General features: G+C 46.0%; 2 protein-coding genes across 2 annotated transcripts in view; both read left to right on the top strand.

Annotated features, from left to right (window-relative positions):
• The first annotated feature begins 2434 nt into the window (after window positions 1–2434).
• Window positions 2435–20795, top strand: part of RAD54B (RAD54 homolog B) — a 125751-nt gene continuing 107390 nt past the window's right edge. Inside the window, exons 1-3 of the mRNA XM_040354674.1 lie at window positions 2435–2555; window positions 10068–10207; window positions 18305–18452. Of these exons, the coding sequence (XP_040210608.1) occupies window positions 10079–10207; window positions 18305–18452 (277 nt within the window). The 5' untranslated portion in view covers window positions 2435–2555; window positions 10068–10078. The remainder of the gene's footprint in view (window positions 2556–10067; window positions 10208–18304; window positions 18453–20795) is intronic.
• LOC120941341 (fibrinogen silencer binding protein) overlaps window positions 18366–20795 on the top strand; it is a 40872-nt gene continuing 38442 nt past the window's right edge. The window contains exon 1 of the mRNA XM_040354675.1: window positions 18366–18452. The gene's annotated coding sequence lies outside the window, so the exon portion shown is untranslated. The remainder of the gene's footprint in view (window positions 18453–20795) is intronic.

Raw genomic sequence — 20795 nt, 5'->3', positions numbered from 1 at the left:
AGATACGACGGCATCTGGGTTAGATCCGACAGGCGTACGGCTTCGTACGCCTTCGGATCTAAGATGCAATTCTTTGGCGTCTGCTGGGTGGCGTTCCTGTCGTTTTCCGCGTCGAGTATGCAAATTAGCTATTTCCGACGATCCACTAACGTACGAGCGGCCGTCACATTTTTTTACGTCGTCTCTAGTCGGCTTTTTTCGCCGTATAGTTAAAGCTGCTATTTCGTGGCGTACTCAATGTTAAGTATGGCCGCGTTCCCGCGTATAATAAAAAAAAAAAAAAGGTTTGTTTGCGTAAGTCGTCCGTGAATCAGGCTGGACGTAATTTACGTCCACGTCACAAAAAATGACATCCTTGCGACGTCATTTAGCACAATGCACGGCGGGAAATTTAGGAACGGAGCATGCGCAGTTCGTTCGGCGCGGGGACGCGCTTCATTTAAATGAAACACGCCCCTACTCGCCGATTTGAATTACGCACCGTTACGCCGCGAGAGATAGACTACGCCGCCGTAACTTACGGCGCAAAATCTTTATGGATTCGAACCAAACTGCAGTAAGGTACGGCGGCGTAGCGTATCTCAGATACGGTGCACCGGGGCAGATCTTTGTGGATCTGCCCCCTTGTCTTCAGGAAAATGTTTTCCGGCTTTCTTGTGCATCATCATTAGAAGAGGCTTCCTTCTGGGATGACAGCCATGCAGACCAATTTGATGCAGTGTACGGAGTATGGTCTGAGCACCGACAGGCTGACCCCCCCCCCCACCCCTTCAACCTCTGCAGAAATTCTGGCAGCACTCATACGTTTATTTCCCAAAGTCAACCTCTGTATATGACGCTGAACATGTGCACTCAACTTCTTTAGTCGACCATGGGAAGGCCTGCTCTGAGTAGAACCTGTCCTGTTAAACCGCTATATGGTCTTGGCCACTGTGCTGCAGCTCAGTTTCAGGGTCTTGGCAATCTTCTTATAGCCTAGGCCAGTGATGGCGAACCTTGGCACCCCAGATGTTTTGGAACTACATTTCCCATGATGCTCAACTACACTGCAGAGTACATGAGCATCATGGGAAATGTAGTTCCAAAACATCTGGGGTGCCAAGGTTCGCCATCTTTATGTAGAACAACAATTTTTTTTTTCAGATCCTCAGAGTTCTTTGCCATGAGGTCCCATGTTGAACTTCCAGTGACCAGTATGAGAGTGAGAGCGATAACATCAAATTTAACACACCTGCTCCCCATTCACACCTGAGACCTTGTAACACTAACGAGTCACATGACACCGGGGAGAGAAAATGGCTTATTGGGCCAAATTTGGACATTTTTACTTTGGGGTGTACTCAGCGGTTTAGACTGTGTGGCTGTGTGTTGAGTTATTTTGAGGGGGCAACAAATTTACACTCTTATACAAGCTGTACACTCACTACTTTACATTGTAGCAAAGTGTCATTTCTTCAGTGTTGTCACATGAAAAGATATAATAAAATATTTACAAAAATGTGAGAGGTGTACTTACTTTTGTCAGATACTGTATACACACCTTGCATTGCTTGTAATTTTATGAGTTTTTGTACTAATAAATTAATCATATATTTTTTATCTTCACAAATTTCAAAGTGCCATTTAAAGCGGGGGTTCACCCAAAAAGAAATTTTTAACATTACATTCAGCCGAGTTGTCCTAATGACAATCGGCTGTTTTTTGTTTCCCGTACATACCGTATTTCACCGCCGCTTCCGGGTATGTCTTCTGCGGGACTGGGCGTTCCTATCTGATTGACAGGCTTCCGACCGTCGCATACTACGCATCACGAGTTGCCGAAAGAAGCCGAACGTCGGTGCGGCTCTATACGGCGCCTGCGAACCGATCGGCTTCTTTCGGCAACTCGTGATGCGTAGTATGCGACGGTCGGAAGCCTGTCAATCAGATAGGAACGCCCAGTCCTGCAGAAGACATACCCGGAAGCGGCGGTGAAATACGGTATGTACGGGAAAAAAACAAAAAAAACAGCCGATTGTCATTAGGATAACTCGGCTGAATGTAATGTTAAAAATTTATTTTTTGGGTGAACCTCCGCTTTAACGTCCCACCTTGGGGAAAACTTTGTTGTTGAATAAAAAATATTTAAAGGGTCCCTTTGCGTTAAAAGGATCAAGAAAGACTGCTAGACGGGGAATTTTTAAAAAATTTAAGCTGACAGAATCAGGAGCAACCAATCAGCTTCTAGTTTGTTCAGTAAAGCTTTGAAAATGAAAGTAAGAAGATGACTATGTGCAACTGATCCAGATTCTAGCTTCTTCAGTATTAGTAAATTATTTTCTGTTTTATCGTGAAAAAGGCTCAACAAACATGGCCACCGGAGTCCGGTGCTGCAGACACTTCCTGTCTGTTTCCTGAATCGTATTCTCCCCCTAGTGCTGAGTTTACTGAATCATGTGACCTCCCCGCTCACAGTTCTTTCAGTCTGAAGTACTAAGCAAGCTACAGAATGATTTTACCGCCATCTCCTGAGAGGAGAATATGACAGACACAGCGGGAGTAGGGGGACACAGCAGGTACAGTAGAAATAGGGGGGCACTGCCAGGCTTTTCATGTGATGACAGCAGCACATAGTCAGGCTAGTTAAAGAATGTCTCCTCTGTACATCTGTAGGGGATTGTAGACATTGTGACACAGTTCTGCCATCACTTCCCTCACAAGGTGTACACAATGGGGGGTTATTTACGAAAGGCACTTGAAATTGCACTGGAAGTGCAGTCACTGTAGATCCGAAGGGGACATGCAAGGAAAACCGCATTTTAGCTTGCATATGATTGGATAATAAAATCAGCAGAGCTTCCCCTCATTTCAAATCTACAGCGACTGTACTTTCAGTGCAATTTGAAGTGCACTTGTAGTGCAAAGTGGATTTGCCTTTCGTAAATAACCCCCAGGGCGTCCTTCCCTGTACAGGAAGTAAAGCGGTCAGCACACAGTCACCCAATGAGATCAGAGGGTGTTGTCATGCTTTTCCCCGCGCTACATATGCACAGAAACGTGTAGATGCACAACAACGCAATGCAGTGTGCGTAAAAAAGTAGACAGAAGTGACCTCAAGCAAATGCAAGCTTAGGAAAAATGCACCGCAAATAAAAACGCATGGCAAACGCACTTCACTGCGTGCGCAGAAACGTACGGTTTACGATTACACACAGTTACTGCAATTCTGCTGGCAAATCTCAATACGCACTACAATTGCAAAGTGCAAGTTTGGGTGCCATTATTTTCGATGGCACCTAAAATGTGGTGCAATTTAGCTGCGATTGTTACACGATTCAAACTCGCGCTCAAAGCGCACTGCGTGTAGATCGCATCTGTGTGAACCATCTCAATAGGAGCACATAATATCTAACCTGTCATGCGAATCTGCGAGTTTGAAAAAGCATCCAGAATCGCAAATATATGAACCAGAGCGGCTCCATTCACACCTGGGCGCTTTGGGATCCCACACGCAGGTTCAGGTGTCATTATTTTGAATGGCACCTAAAACGCGGTGCAATCGTGAAGATTGTCACCCAAAAAGTAGCAGGAGCTTTTTTTTTTTTGGAGCGACAAGCTTCACAAGATGCGATTTGCTGCTCGACAATCACGGCAAAACCACGCCACGTTTTAGGCGCCAAGAAAATGGCACCTGAACCTGTGTTTTGCGATTGCGGGGAGAATTGCAGAGATTCTGCCACGATCCGAAGACACTCAGATGTGAATGGAGCCACCCTGGTTCATACATATGCATTTTCAATCTTACAGATTCGCATGACAGGCTAGATATTATGTATTCCTATTGAAGTGGTTCACACAGATGCCATCCACAGGCATTGAGCTTTGAGTGTCATTACGAAAAAAGGGTCCTGTGCAAATTTGTAGCGGTGTGTTCCAGACTCGCAAGTGATAGCGTGGGATGCGGAGATAAGTATTCACGTAGGATTGCTACTGACGGGAGTTTTTGCATTAAAGCGGAGTTCCACCCAGAAATGGAACTTCTGCTGTCCCTTCGGTGTCACATTTGGCACCTTTCAGAGGGGAGCAGATACCTGTATAATATACCGTATTTATCGGCGTATACCGTGCACTTTTTTGCCCTGAAAATCAGGGAAAAATCGTGGGTGCGCGGTATTCGCCGATACCCGCTTTCCCGTGCCGAGTTTGAATACTGCGCCGACATATACAGAGCGCAGTACACTCGGGTATAGTCGGGCAGTCTCGGCTCCTTCCGCGCTCACGTCCTGGACGTACAGGACGTCAGCGCGAGAGTTGCCGAGCCTGCCCGACAATACACGAGTGTACTGCGCTCTGTATATGTCGGTGCAGTATTCAAACTCGGCGCAGGAAACGAGCGGGGAGGACGCCAGACCCGACGAAGAGGACAGCCGCAGACGGACGCCGGACCTGACGAGGCCGCCGACAGAGGCCGCACAAGACACCAAAACTGTAAGTACAAAAAAACTTTTTTCCACAGGAATCCGCTGCAACTTTAGGGGTGCGCGCTATACGCGGGAGCGCGCTATACCCCAATAAATACGGTAGGTGTTTGCTTCCGCGTCCGGAGAAAGATGGCCGCAGAATCTGCGGCAAACTACGCCATGTCTGAACCCCCCCCGTTGTGTTCTGGGAAACACACAGCTCCCAGAACACAACGGTGACCAGTGAAAGACTCGCAGCGCTGCTTGCGCATGCACAGTAGGGAACCGGGAAGTGAAGCTGCAACGCTTCACTTCCTCATTCCCTCACCGAGGATGGCAGGATGGCAGTGGTGGCAGTCGAGAGACGAGCAATCGCTCGTCTTCTGTTGCCAACGTCGCTGGACTCCAGGACAGGTAAGTGTCTATGTATTAAAAGTCAGCACCTGCAGTATTTGTGACTGCTGGCTTTTAATATATTTTTTTTACAGCAGAGCTCCGCTTTAAGTTGTTTTTAATCACTAGTAAAAAGGCTTGATTTAAATCAGGGATATGCAATTAGCGGACCTCCAGATGTTGCAAAACTACAATTCCCATCATGCCTCTGCCTTTGGGTGTCATGCTTGTGGCTGTCAGTCTTGCTATGCCTCATGGGACTTGTAGTTCTGCAACAGCTGGAGGTCCGCTAATTGCATATCCCTGATTTAAATCATAATTTTTAAAGAGCAACTGTCATCTCTGTCCCGCAGTGGCTCCTCCTTCTAACCCACTGTTGACTTACTGACAGTCCCATTCACTTTAATGGGACGGCTGGTGATGCGGCAGCAGGTGAGTGGATGCCCGCTAACAGGCACTGCTATGATGGATCTGAAATTAAAGGTGCTCTTTAAGACTGCTTTCACACTGAAAGCGCCGGCCATTAGAGCTAAAGTGCTGCTCGTTTTAGAGACACTTTTCGGCCGCTAGCAGGGTGCTTTTAACCCTCAAAAAAGGGTTAAAAACTCCAGTTTTGTGGCGCTTTCAAATCGCTTTTCAGGCACTTTATAAGACCTGCCCATTCATTCCAATGGGCAGGGTGTTTTTGGAGTGCTAAATACAGCGTTCTAACCCACCCCAAAGATGCTGCTTGCGGGACTTTTCCAAATGTCCCACAAGCACACTGCCCAAGTGTGAAGTCACACTGGAATGAATGGGAGGTGGTTAGTAGAGCTCCTTAAGACCGCCCCAGAGGGGTCTAAATGTAAGGACTTATTCTTGCTGGTAGTTATAATCTTTAATATTTGCAAACAAAATTAAGGTTTCCTATTTAGAATAATAAGCTGCCAGTACGTTCGACACGAACATCGGTGTTTGCCGATCAAAAGTGCTAATTTTAAAGGCTTATATGCATGGTATTGTCATAAAAATTGTTTGGGGACCCGGGTCCTGCCCCAGGGGACATGTATCAATGCAAAAAAAAAGTTTTAAAAACTGCAATTTTTTCAGGAGCAGTGATTTTAATAATGCTTAAAGTGAAACAAAAGTGAAATATTCCTTTAAATTTCGTACCTGGGGGGTATCTATAGTATGCCTGTTAAGTGGCGCATTTTCTCCCAAGCGTCTTCCAGGACAGCCCATGAGACCTAGGGCTCCTCCTACCAGGACAGGAAACACGTTACCCCCACCAGATAAAAGGGCGGTCCTTCAGGCCCCATCTCAGCCTTTCTCCCACAGTAGACAGCAGTCACCTCAAGTCTCTTGATCCTGGATCTAGTGGCAAATGGGTACAGACTGGAATTCTCCTGCCAACCACCAGAGCGACTATAGGTCACCTCCCCTCCCAAAGATCGGGAAAAAGCGAGGGCTCTGGGTCTCTAAATAGGAGACTTGCTAGATCAGAAAGTCCTGATTCCTGTTCCCAGCTCAGATCAGAGCAAAGGGTTTTATTCCCATATTTTTGTCATCAGAAAGCCGTCAGGAAAGTATCGGCTTATTCTGAATCTTCGGTCTCTAAACCGATCGATCAGGTACAAGCACTTCCGTATGGAGACAGTGTTCACAACCCTGCAGGTTTTTCAGTCAGAAATCAGGGGTCACGATCTCCAGATCCTATCAGACAACATTGAGATGGTTGCGTACCTAAACAAACAGGGAGGCACGAGGAGTCGGATTCTTCAATTGATTGCCCAGGAAATGTTGTCATGGGCAGAAGAGAATCTAGCCTCAATTACAGCAGTGCACCTGAAGGGGACGCAAAACTGTCTAGCAGACTATCTCAGTCGCCACAAGATGGAGCAAGACAATTGGGCCCAGATTCTTGTCCACTGGGCGTATCTCTGCGGCGGCGTAACGTATCCGATTTACGTTACGCCGCCGCAAGTTTTTCAGGCAAGTGCTTTATTCACAAAGCACTTGCCTGTAAAGTTGCGGCGGCGTAGCGTAAATCATGCGGCGGAATTCAAATTCGGCGGGTAGGGGGCGTGTATCATTTAAATGAAGCGCGTCCCTGCGCCGAACGAACTGCACATTCTCCGTCCGTAAAATTTCCCAGTGTGCATTGCTCCAAATGACGTCGCAAGAACGTCATTGGTTTCAACGTGAACGTAAATGACGTCCAGCCCCATTCACAGATGTTTGTACGACGTAACTTTTTAAAATTTTGACGCGGGAACGACGGCCATACTTAACATTGGCTGCGCCTCATATAGCAGGGGCAACTTTACGCCGGGAAAAGCCTAACGTAAACGTCGTAACGGGACGGGAATTTGCGTATCTAGCTAATTTGCATACTCTACAGGGAATTCGACGGAAGTGCCACCTAGCAGTCAAAAAAAAAATTGCAGTTTACATCTGACGGCGTAAGAGACTTACGCCTGTCGGATCTAATGGATATCTATGCGTAACTGATTCTAAGAATCAGTCGCATAGATACGACGGCTCAGATTAGGACTTACGACGGCGTACATGGCACTGCGCCCTCGTAAGTCCTATGAGAATCTGGGCCTTGGTCACTTCATCCAGAAGTATTTGCGGAGATCACCGACAAATGGGGTTATCCCGAAGCAGGTCTGTTCGCAAATCAGGACAACTGCAAGACAGAGGAGTTCTTTTCTCTAAACCCAGCAGATCAATCACTGGGGATCGATGCTTTGGCGAATCCGTGGCCATTCGACCTCTGCTACGCCTTCCCACCGATCAGACTTATCCCGGAAGTTTCTCCTAGAAGAAACAGACCTTATTCTGATCGCCCCCTTTTGGCCCAAGGGGCCATGGTTTTCTTTACTACAGACTCTGGTCTCGGAGCCTCCACTGAGGCTTCAGAAGAGAGAGGACTTGCTGTCTCGGTCCAGTCGCACACCCACAGGTGGTTTCCTTAAAATTGACGGCTTGGTATCTGAAGAAAAGATACTGAGGGCTCAGGGGTTTTCTGACAAAGTAATCAAGAATTGCAGAAAACCAGTCACTAGAGCCATATATTTCAAAGTTTGGAAAAAGTTTAATTCATGGTTGTCTGAAAACCAAAGATCAACGCATGATGTTCCTTCTATTTTGGAATTTTTTTCAAGAGGGTGTCGACAAGGGTCTTTCAGTTAGTACCTTGAAGGTACAGGCGACAGCTATCAGTGTTTTCCTCCAGTTTTCTCTTTTGGAAAATCCCACGGTAGCTAGATTCTTTAAATCCATTTCTAGGGCCAGGCCAGTAGTGGTGAGAAGTTGTCCAACATGGGACCTGTCCCTGGTACTTCAAACTCTGGTAGAGTTTCCTTTTGAGCCCCTAGAGAATATTTCTATTAAATTACTTACTTTAAAAATCATTTTTTTGGTAGCAATTACCTCAGCTCGTAGAGTAAGCGAGTTACAGGTCTTATCAGTGAGGGAGCCATTCCTCGCGATTTTTGAGGTTCGAGTTGTTTTAAAAACGGATCCAAGTTTTTTGCCTAAGGTGGCCAGTACATTTCATAGATCACAGGATATTGTACTGCCATCCTTTTGTAGTTTGCCACAGGGCGATCAAGAAAGGAAGTTTTAGTTAGATGTGAGAAGGATCCTTCTCGTCTATCAGGAAGTCGCCAAGACCTTTAGGAAAACAGACGCTTTATTTGTCCTTTTTTCAGGTACGCACAGGGGTAAGAGTGCATCTAAAGCCACATTGGCTAGATGGATAAAGCAAGCCATCTCGGAAGCTTACAAAATTAGAGAAGTTCCTACACCTTTTGTCACTGCGCATTCAACAAGAGCGTTGTCTGTGTCTTGGGCTGAGAGGGCTGGTGCCTCACCGGAACAAATTTGCAAGGCTGCCACATGGTCCAGTTATTCGACCTTCATTAAACATTATCGCCTGGATCTGCTATCTGCTCACGAACAATTGTTTGGTTGAAAGGTCCTTCAGGCAGTTGTCCCACCCTAGACTGGTAAGTTCTGGCTCATCGTCTCATTGGCTGTCCTGGAAGACGCTTTGGAGAAAAGCTGAGTTAGACTTACCGGTAACTCCTTTTCTAAGAGTCTTCCAGGACAGCCGGATTCCCACTCGGTTTTGTATGGAAGTTATGTGTATTATGCATATGTTTTTCAGGGAAGTCCTACGGTTCTCGAGAAGACTGACATGGGGCCTGGAGGACCGCCCTTTTATCTGGTGGGGGTAACATGTTTCCTGTCCTGGTAGGAGGAGCCCTAGGTCTCATGGGCTGTCCAGGAAGACTCTCAGAAAAGGAGTTATCGGTAAGTCTAACTCAGCTTTTTCCTATGTTTAGAACAGTCCCACAGCAAAATGAAATTTCTAAAGGAAAAAAAGTAATTTAAAACTGATTGCGGCTATAATGAATTGTGGGGTCCCGGAAATAAAGATCATTGAAGTCATTGAAAAAAACGGTGTGGGTCCCCCCTCAGTCCATTACCAGGCCCTTTGGGTCTGGTATTGATATTAAGGGGAACCCTGCACTAAATTTTAGAAAAAAAATGGTGTAGGGGTCCCCCTCAAAATCCATACCAGACCTTTCAGGGGTCTCTTATCCGAGCACGCAACCTGGCAGGCCCCCTGAACCGTACCAGGCCACATGCCCTCAACATGGGGAGGATGCTTTGGGGTCTGACCCCCAAAGCACCTTGTCCCCAGCCTCATCCCCACAACCCTTGCCCGGTGGTTGTGGGGGTCTTTAGGCAGGGGCTTATCGGAATCTGGAAGCCCCCTTTAACAAGGGGACCCCCAGATCCCGGCACCCTCCTATGTGAATTGGTAACGGGTACATTGTACCCCTACCATTTCACAAAAAAGTGTAAAAAATTGAAAAAAAGACAGGGGACAGCTTGGGACAAGTCCTTTATTAAAGAAATAAAAATGTCCCACAGTGTAAATCCATCTCGCGCTGCCCGATCCCCTTTTTTATATATAAAAATCCTTCACTTTGTAAAACAGACCCAAAATTAGTATGCAGCAGATGGCATCGAAGTCGAGTCAGAAAACCTGATCTGCATACGTTTTTCAGGTCTGTTACTCCAATAGCTTTGAACCAGAGGATGAGGATGAGGGCCAGGAACCTGCATATTCTAATGAAGATCGGTAATTGCAGCTCCTGTATTTTTCTCATGACAGGTGTTCTTCAATCTGACAGTTAACATGCATTATACTTACATTGGTTCCATCTCTTCCTCTAGGTGAGCGCAAAATGAGAAGATCAGCAGCTCCAAGTCAGCAATTGCTGGGGAATCCCACAAAAAAGCCTCGTTTTACACCACCTGTTAAACATAATTCCTTCTCTGATAAGACAACCGAAAGCTTGACTACGTTGTTAATGGTAAATATGTGTTCTACGCTTGTGCGTTCTTCACCTTACCTTAATTATTTTTGGAAAGCACCCATAAATGCTAATTCCACCTTTTCATGCCACATTTCATGTCACACCCATATTTATAGTGTAACAGGGTGCCATTCTGCAGCCCCCCACCAAGCATGGAGCACAAGTTTAATGACATCACCACACTTGTAGTCCATTGATTACTTCCTCCAGCTCTGTAACAGCAGGTCCATACCTCCATATGCATATGGGGCTGGAGGAATAGTCTGCAGGAACCTGTGCATTGCACCCGCGATCAATAGATTGTGGTTGCAATGCTATTCTATATTATATGTATGTATGCTGAAATATTTATTTTTATATTTCATTTGACACAGTCTCATCTTCCTTATTTATTACAACCTTAAAAAAAAAAATCTGGGCCTGATTAACTATTGGTGTGACATTAGAAACTATGCGGAAATTGTCCCAAGAATAAAATAGGAAAATTGTGACATATAAATAATGTGCTATTATTGTGCTATGTGCTATTATTTATTGTTCCAAAATAAAATGATTTAATATGCCGGAATGACTATCGTCTATAGCAGGAGTGCCCAGCCTTTTGAAAAGCGAGGGCCACTTAAGCGTCTTAGTAACCGATCATGGGCCACAATAAGTGGGCGGATGACAGGTCCGTGTCCACTCTGCATATGCAGAGCAGAGGGGGAAACGGCACTCTCTGCTCTTTAGGCCCTTCAATCCTATTCTGTCCCCCAGGGTGGGGTTGGCTTGCTGCTGGCTGTCCCTCAGGGCGGGTACGGCTGGCGGGTGCTGCTGGCTGTCCCCCAGGGTGGGTACGGCTGGCAGCTGCTGCTGGCGGTTCCCCAGGGGTGCATATATCTGGCAGGTACTGCTGGCTGTTCCCCAGGGGCAGGTATGGCTAGCAGGTACTGCTGGTTCTCCCCTAGGGTGGATATTGCTCGCTCCCAAAGCAGGAGGTGGCGGGCCACACCAGAGGGTTCCGTGGGCCAGCTTTTGGGCACTCCTGGTCTATAGAGTCCTGCATCACCTACTGCTTGGCGTACTAATGCCAAAAAAATATGATATGTTGCATGAACTGCAACATTTCTGTTAATGTCATTAAAGGGATTTTTCAGTTTCTCTTTTTCCTATTTTTTTAATAATAATACAATGTTCACAAACACAATCGACAAATATATACCAGTGAGTCTCATGCATTAAAGCAATATAATACATCATAAATGCGTGCAGAAGGTTCCAGTAGAATTACTGCCAGTGGGATTTTCTTATTTCTGACGCATGTCACATTCATTTGGAATGTTTTTTTTTACCTGAATTAGTAAAAATGTTGTAATCTGAAACACTGCTGATAGTGTATAAGGCTCAGTGTTTTTGTGTGCACTAAACATATCTGTAATGTACAGTATATATTTTTAGATATTTGACTTTGATCAACATTTATTTGTGAATCGTAGGACATACAGAAACAACTTTATCAATACTATTGTGTATGTATTCTACTTTCAGATTTTAGGTTTATGGTTTGAAGTGTTTTTGTTGAAAGTCCATAATGTACTTGTTTATGTGGAAGCAAAAAAATAGAATCGTGGAAGTGAAAGGGTTATAGAAATTATCCCATTTGAGCAAATTCTTGCAAGGAGCAAACTCAGGTATTTGTTGCAGTAAATGATATAACTACTCCTGTAGAAAAGGCTAATACTGCTGACAAATTATAAGACTTCAAAAACAATCAATTTCCCAGCTCACTTACCTACCAGCTAGCCTGCAACAAAAACCAAACTGGCCCTGTCTAACAGTTCACGCTAAAAACAAGGGGTTTAGTCGCACACATTTGCAAACATATGTGTAAGCCGCAGTGGCCACATCAAGGCACCCCATTACACTGTAAAATGGAAGAGATCTATAGCAGTTGGATAGAGTTGGGGCAGGTTTGCTTTTAGGGATTCCACCCCTCCTTAAAGGTATAGGGATGCATGGGACACCTAGCATGGGACACCTAGCAAGGGCACAATGGCAGCTGAAGGTGCCTGCCTGCAACAACTCACATACTGCAAACAAATGGAAACCACCCCACCCTATAACTAGCCTTTGCAGCAAGGATCGCATGTTATACAGGATCGATTCGGTTTTGTTGCAGGTTAGCTGGTAGGTGAGCTGCAAATTGTTGTTTTTGTTTATGTATGTGTGTTGCCCTTCTATGTGCTCCTTGCGGCAAAGGTTAGTTATAGGTTGGGGTGGTTGTTATTTGTTTTCATAGTTTGTGAGTTGGTGTGGGCAGGCACGGGATACCTTTAGCTGCCATTTACCTTTTAGGGAGGTGTGGGCTCCCTTTACGCAAACCTGCCCTTAATCCAGGAGTCCCTAACCCCCGGGCTGTGGACCTGTGCCGGTTTGTGGCCTGTTTTTTTTTCTTCTTTTTTTTTTAAGCCTAGGTTCACACTGCTGCGAATTCAAAATCGCGGTAAAATGCGCGATTTTACCGCGATTTCGCGGCCGCGATTTTGCCGCGATTTCGGCCGCAATTTAATGTAAATCGCTGCCCGAAATCGCAAAAAGTAGTACAGGAACTACTTTTTGAAATCGCAGATGCGGCGTCGCACTGATTAGGACAGTGCCATTGCCGACAATTGCCGCCGATTTGAGATGCGATTTGACATGTCAAATCACATCTCAAATCGTTCCAAATCGTACCCAGTGTGAACCAGGGCTAAAGTGTATTTTGTGCGTGTACTCGAGAGAGGAGCCGGACTGCAGGAGTTGGGAGTAGGCAGGCCTCCCCCAGAGGCAATCTGCCACCTTTCTCCATGCCCCGGGTGGCAATGGTGGGTGTGTGAGGGGGTCCTCCCACACAGCCCGTCCTACCTGCTCCGCTTTGAAGCCCAACGGGGCAGAGGGACTCCCTATAAGGGAGTGAGAGGATCTAGCCCGCTCAACCAGCCCCGTTAGTCATTCGCCTCTCTTTTTAGAGGCCGCGTGGTCAAAGTGCGTGCATGTTAACCCAATTGCGAGTGCGTGTGTAAGTGTGGTGGTTTTTGTGGGAGGGGGGTGGGCGTACTAAGCGCAGGCTTACCTCGCATAGCACACTCACCGGGAGCCGGGCTGAGACCACCAAACTCAATTCACATGTAGCCGAGAACGGGATCTGAACCCCTAGCTGCAGAGGTGAATAGCTTGTAAGCGCAGTGCCAATCGCGTTGAGCCACCGCAGCTCCCGGGGTTTGTGGCCTGTTGATGACCGGACCGCACAGCAGGATGTTTTTTACAGCTGTTGTTTTGGACCTCTTTTCTTTTTTTTTTTTTAACTGCCTCTAAACTCCCTTGCATGTTATCCTGTGTGTTCATGCACACATAGGCTTTTAGCAGAGTTTTGTGGCAGAAAGAAAAATCCCTCTGTAAGAGCAGCGTTTTGGCAGGAAAAACAGAGGCTGCCGACATCCGTAACAACCTGTGACTAAAGCCTCATACACACGATCGGACTTCCATCAGACTTTTCTGTGGATTCTTGTTTGAAGGGCTTTGTCCGTGAGCTTGTTCTGCATACACACGGCAGGACTTTTTCAGCCAACTTTTACCAAATCACGTGTTTTTTCAGCTCTTTACCGCCACCCTGTGGGCAACTTCTGCTATTGTTGTCTGATCTTTTAGCATTGGTTCTGAGTATGCGTGTTTGTACTTTGGACTTTAGTCCGATGGACTTGTGTACAGACGATCGGATTAGCCTCCATCGGATATTTGTTGCCGGAAAGTTTGTCTGTTTTCACAGCGAACATTTGTCCGATGGATTGTCTGATCATACAGGTCAGTCGGACATTTGATGTCAAAAAGTCAGATCGTGTGTATGGGCCTTAACTGTTTGTTAAGAAGTGTGCCAGCCAGCCGGCCGCCCGCCACGTCCTTAAGAATGGATGAGTCATCAGAAGCCTTCCAGCTTCAGTCAAAAGAGCATGACCGAAAAAAGTGTGCCGATCAGCTCCTGGTCAGTGCTGTCAGCCAATAGCTTAGAGTGCTGACTGGAGTGTTCTGGTGGGATGGGTCCATCACCCTATCAGAACACAATAGCACAGCAGGGGAGATCACTGTACTAATGTTGGATAGTTAGTGCAGCCGCTCCTCCTGAGCTGTCAGGTTATTTTTGTTCAGCCCTGCTGGGTCGAACGAAAAATATAAAAACTACTGGTGTGTACTAGGCTTAAAGGGGTTGTAAAGGTAAAAAAAAAAAAATCCCTAAATAGCTTCCTTTACCTTGGTGCAGTCCTCCTTCACTTACCTCATCCTTCGATTTTGCCTTTAAATGTCCTTATTTCTTCTGAGAAATTCTCACTTCCTGTTCTTCTGTCTGTAACTACACACAGTAATGCGAGGCTTTCTTCCTGGTGTGGAGAAAGCCTCTTGAGGGGGGAGGGGGCGAGCAGGCAAGTCAGGACACTCTCTACTTTGCAGATAGAGAAAGGAGCTGTGTGTTAGTGGGCGTCCTGACACTCCTGCTCGCCCCCTCCCCCCCCCTCTAGAGGCTTTCTCCACACCAGGGAGAAAGCCTTGCATTACTGTGTGTAGTTACAGACAGAAGAACAGGAAGTGAGGATTTCTCAGAAGAAATAAGGACATGTTAAAAGCAAAATGGAAGGATGAGGTAAGTGAAGGAGGACTGTACTAAGGTAAAGGAAGCTATTTTGGGGATTTTTTTTTACCTCTACAACCCCTTTAAGGCCTAAGCTGTAAAATATATACAACCCAGTCACTGGATATTGTTCTGTAAAACCTCAATTTTCTGGAGCACCCCAGGACCCTACATTAGATGTCTACCACAAAAGGAGTGTAGGTATATGCCAAAGATCGCTGCAAGTAGCCTCACATAGCCATCCATAAAGGTCTACACTGCCTATTCCCAATTGCCTCACTCCAATGCTCATGCATTTTACTCCAGAGGCTCATTTATACTATTCCCAATTGAGTGAAGTTCATAACTTTTCAGCTAATGAGGTCCTCCCCAAGAATTAAGAGGCTTTATCAATTTGGCCTTAGCAAGCCTTGCTCTGGTGGGAATATAGAGCTTTTTAAGTCAAAGCGGAAGTAAAATAGCTGCAAGCTCTGGGTTGTATCAACAGCCTGGAGGTTGTATCCCTTGCAGTCGGGAAGACGAGACACACGAAGCCACCACACCCAGGCATCAGCTAATAGAAACAATTAAAGATTTAACTGATCAATAGATTGTGAGCATATAGAGAACTGGAAAAGGCCAAAATCTTCATCCTCTCTAATGTTCTGATACATGTGAATATGCAAGAACAGACACTATCCACTCAATGTCAGGTGACTACTAAATGGCCCTTATAGTCATCCACCTCGTCTAAGAAAGTTTTGTAACCCTTTAATAGATAGTATCCTGTCCTGCATTCCCCTTATTAAGGAGAAATGAGCATCACTATGCTAACAGAATTACCCCCCTTCTGCTTCCACTTACTTTAAAGAAGAGGAAGTTTATTTCTGCTGGATTTCCGCACTAGATCAATGGGGCTGGGAAGGAATGGGATATTTTCTGAGAAAACCCTACAGCCACCAGCAATGGAGTAAGGGATCTGGGCACAGAACATGTTGGGCAGGAGGTTTCAAATCTGTCTCTGAAGAGCAAAAAGATTGGAAGGTGGAGGCTAAAGTTTAACAAAGATTTCGATTTATTTTTTTACCTTCACCTGAAAATATCTTATTCCTCTCTGTCTAATATACAGCGCGGATGGACACATCTCTTGTTGTGGCTATTGTATTCTGATAGCCAGCACCAGCAGAATACCTGAACAGCAACTGCATCTGGCTGGATGTAGTCAGTGTTTGCTGGCTATTTTCCAGCCAGTCTCTTTAAATTTTTTTAATAAAAAGATGTCAGGCAGGATGGTGGAGGCAGGACCACCCACATAGCAAATTTCAGCCTGTTTATTAGGAAACCAATAAGTATGCAAGGCTGACACACAGACTTCTCTCAGAAGCTCCCCCATTTGGAACCATAAATAGCACATCTCTTTTTGGAATGGCCACTCTTGGGCTTTGGCCTAAAGGAAACCCAGCCAAGAAAGGGAATTGGGTCTGCTAACCTCCCGCTAAAAAACCCTAGAGAGGGAGAGCCCAACACTGCCCTGCAGTCAAAGCAAAATGATACTGCAACTCTCCAGCTTGGCTGTGTCCCGCTGGTGGCATGGTTGCCTGAATTTGTCCTGATGGTGGCATGGTTGCCTGGATCTGTCCTGCTGGTGGCATGGTTGCCTGGATCTGTCCTGCTGGTGGCATGGTTGCCTGGATCTGTCCTGCTGGTGGCATGGTTGCCTGGATCTGTACTGCCGGTGGCATGGTTGCCTGGATCTGTCCTGCTGGTGGCATGGTTGCCTGGATCTGTCCTGCTGGTGGCATGGTTGCCTGGATCTGTCCTGCTGGTGGCATGGTTGCCTGGATCTGTCCTGCTGGTGCCATGGTTGCCTGGATCTGTCCTGCTGGTGCCATGGTTGCCTGGATCTGTCCTGCTGGTGCCATGGTTGCCTGGATCTGTCCTGCTGGTGCCATGGTTGCCTGGATCTGTCCTGCTGGTGCCATGGTTGCCTGGATCTGTCCTGCTGGTGCCATGGTTGCCTGATCTGTCCTGCTGGTGCCATGGTTGCCTGGATCTGTCCTGCTGGTGCCATGGTTGCCTGGATGTGCCCTGCTGGTGCCATGGGTGTCTGAATTTGCTTGACCCTCAGCCTGCATAGAGGGTTCCATAGTATAGCGTTGGCTGTTCCAAGTGTGGTGTTCTCGCAGGCGCTGCTGTGGAGTTAAAAAAAAAAGAAGGTATCCATTTGTTCATTCCTTCTGCACTGAAAATGAGGCCTGGAACCACCATGGTAAATTGGAAAGGGGGTGAGAGCCCTGATGTAATGAGTGGACCTCCCTTTCTAGTGCAGGGTCTGCTTTCCCATGTTGAGTTGTAACAAGAGCACAGCACAAACTCTTGGTCTGCATATATTGTTTTGGATCAGTGACAACAAGAGTACTAAAGTATAAGTTCAGTGACTTATTAGTATTTATACCCCTTGAAATTTTCCAAATGTTGTCATGTTCTAGCCATAAACATAAACCAACACAAAGTGGCACATAATTGTCCAATAGAAGGAATGATAAATGGTTTTAATTTTTTTTTTTTACAAATGAAGTAAAACCTTAGATTTGCTAGTAAAGCGGTTTACGAGCGTTTCGCAATACGCAATTTTTTTTATTATCCTGACTTGTGAGCATTGTCTCACAAGACGAGAAGGATTCAAGCCTCTGGGTTGTGCAGTACCGCATGTGGCCAGAGGTGCGGAGGCATCGGTGACACTGCGTTTCCGAGTGTCTTCGGCACACCCCCACCTCTGGGCACATGCGGGACTGCAAACACTAGCAGTGATACTGTAACAAATTATCTGAGTTTCATTGATTCCTTTGGGGAAATTCGCTTTGATATCCGAGTGGTTTGGATTACATGCATTCTTCTGGAATCGACCACTGGGTCCCCATTCTGCTTAAATGCTCCAGACCAACTTAGGCCCGAAACCAGGAACACTGCATAGCACGCACACTCCGGACAGGTAGGCCATAACGCCGGAGCGCCGTGATGTGGCCACCCTGAAGGTGGGTGCCACACCGGAAGAAAAAGAACCCCGCCAAAATGGCGTCTGTTCCATAAGTACCCTCTCCCAGCAAGGCCCAAACCTCCTGATTGGCCGCTGGGAGAGAACACCCAAACCTCAACTTCACTGCTGCCACCTACCGCACCAGGGTAAGAAAACACCCCAGCACAACAGAATGAGCCCACAGCACAGCCAGCTAAAACAGAGACCCTACTTAAATGATTGGAATCAGAGTCACTTACACTCTAAATAAACTCTAAATGTCAATGGCACCGGTACTTGGAAGTAACCTGGCGCTACATGTATTATTGGTTTACTGCGCATTCTTTTTTTTTTTGTAAAAACGATTTTGTTGATTCTGTGTCACTGACAATATATGCATATTGTAATACAATGAAAATACAAAAAATGAAATAATGAATTTATTTTGTTTTTATTACAGCCCAAGATTGACAATTTGCCTTCTGGAGTTCCTGCCAGAACTTGTGGTGTAAATCCAGATTCCAAAGCAGTCGAGGAACGTTCAGTGTCCAGAAGCCAGGTGTGCAGGCCTGCGGTTACTGCTGTTACAAAGTTTAAACCACTTACAGGTATGATCAGCATTAGTAATCTCACCAGTCCTAACAGTGATTAGCGTGGCATGCTTACTGTCTTCAGCAGTTGTAGTCAAACTCCATAAAGTGTAAAACCTTAAATACAAAAATGTAATATATTATAGCTTACCAGCCCCTAGATGTGGTGGCTGCATTAGTTTTCATTTTCAGGCAAGTTCAGAAAATGCATTTTTTTTTTCTTACACATGATTGGGTTTTCTTTGCAAAGTGAAATTTGACCACATTCACCAAGTTCTGGGGAAAATTCCCTAGCAAAGCGAACTGCCCATTTTTCCTTTAGCAAACCAACCCTCTGGCCTCTATACAGAATACTTGTAATTCCTTAAAGCGGAGTTCCAAACAATTTTTCAACTTTACATTAATAGCATTCTAGCAATCAAATCATTGTCCAATGGAATTTTATTTTATTTTTTTCTTAAGGGTTACCTGTGTAGGAGAGTTTTCAATGGCATTTCCGGTCTGTGCCACCCGCGGATATGGCCGTCAGATCCGGTGGCGCACTGTCTCCTGAGAGCTATGTGTCATAATTCCCAGGAGTCAGTGTGGATGGCCGCCACTCGTTCTCACAATATTCCAAAACCGGAATTGATGTGCTGACGCCAGTGATTATCTTGGTTGCCATCACAATGGGGCGGGCACTTCCGACACTGCCGCCTGTTGTGATGGCAGTGTCGGAAGTGTACGGCGCTGCGAGCTGTACATACTGCGCATGCGCGTGTGATTATCTTGGTTGCCATCACAACAGGGCGGGCACTTCCGACGACGCCACTCATTGTGATGGCAATGTCGGAAGTGTACGGGGGGCTGCAAGCCGTACATACTGCGCATGCGCGAGAACGGACAGTGCATGCTGGTCGCTCAGCTGCACTGAAACCCGGAAGATAGTGCTTGTGGGCTTCACATGCCCACAAGGGAAATGGAACATGCCAGGGACAGAAGATTCTAAGATATCCGATGTTTGGAAATTGTCAATCGAAGCGCAATACATGAGTGTTTTAATTAATAGTATTGTAAAAACTCTTTAACCACTTAAAGGGGTGGTTCCCCCTAAAACACATTGCTAACAATAGATTCGTAAGACCCGTTACACTGCGGGTAGGCTGGCTTTTTTTTTTTTTTTTTTAAGTACATACCGATATCTCCCCGTCTCGTTCCTTGTCGGTGGGCGTTCCTAGTTGATTGACGTTCCTCGGACGGGCGCGTACGTGACGTCACGACTTTCCGAAAGAAGCCGAACGTCGCTGCGCATGCGCCGTATAGAGCCGACCGCCTAGGGACGAGACGGGGAGATCTCGGTATGTACGAATAAAAAAAAAAAAAAAGCCAGCCTACCCGCAGTGTAACGGGTCTTACGAATCTATTGTTAGAAATTAGTTTTAGGGGGAACCACCGCTTTAAGACCCGGACCAATATGCAGGTAAAGGACCAGGCCCCTTTTTGCGATTCGGCACTGCTTTGCTTTAACTGACAATTGGGCGGTCGCGCGAAGTGGCTCCCAAACAAAATTGGCGTCCTTTTTTTTTTTCCCCCACAAATAGAGGTTTGTTTTGGTGGTATTTTATCACCTCTGCGGTTTTTATTTTTTGCGCTATAAACAAAAAAAGAGCGACAATTTAAAAAATATATATATATTTTTTACTTGTTGCTATAATAAATATCCCATTTTTTTTCTCAGTTAAGGCCGATACGTATTTTTCGACGTATTTTTGTAAAAAAAAAAAAAAAAATCGCAATGAGCGACTGGTTTGCGCAAAAGTTATAGCGCCTACAAAATAGGGGACAGAATTATGATTTTTTTTTATTATTTTTTTTTTTGTTACTAGTAATGGCGGCGATCTGCGATTTTTTTTTTTTTTTTTTTTATTGGGACTGCGATATTGCGACGGACGTATCGGACACTTTTGACAAATTTGGCGCCATTCACATTTATACAGCGATCAGTTCTATAAAAATGCACTAATTACTGTATAAATGTGACTGGCAGGGAAGGGGTTAACACTAGGGGGTGAGGAAGGGGTTAAATGTGTATCCTGGGTGTGTTCTTACTGTGTGGGGGGAGGGGGGTGACTGGGGGAGGTGACCGATGCTGTGTCTCTATGTAAAGGGACACAGATCGGTCTCTTCTCTGACAGCACGTGGAGCTCTGTGTTTACACACAGAGCTCCACGTCCCTGCTGTCTTACCGACGATCGCGTGTACCCGGCGGACATCGCTGCTGCCAGGTACACGCATCGGCTTCCCAGCTATGCGCCGGGACAGTGTTTACCCGCTGCGCGCCCCCCAGAGGCGCGCGCGGGTAATGCTTTCAAATGACGTCCA

The sequence above is a fragment of the Rana temporaria genome, chromosome 5, assembly GCF_905171775.1.
Source record: "Rana temporaria chromosome 5, aRanTem1.1, whole genome shotgun sequence".
Taxonomy (NCBI): domain Eukaryota; kingdom Metazoa; phylum Chordata; class Amphibia; order Anura; family Ranidae; genus Rana; species Rana temporaria.
This window is presented reverse-complemented; position numbering and strand designations above follow the sequence as displayed.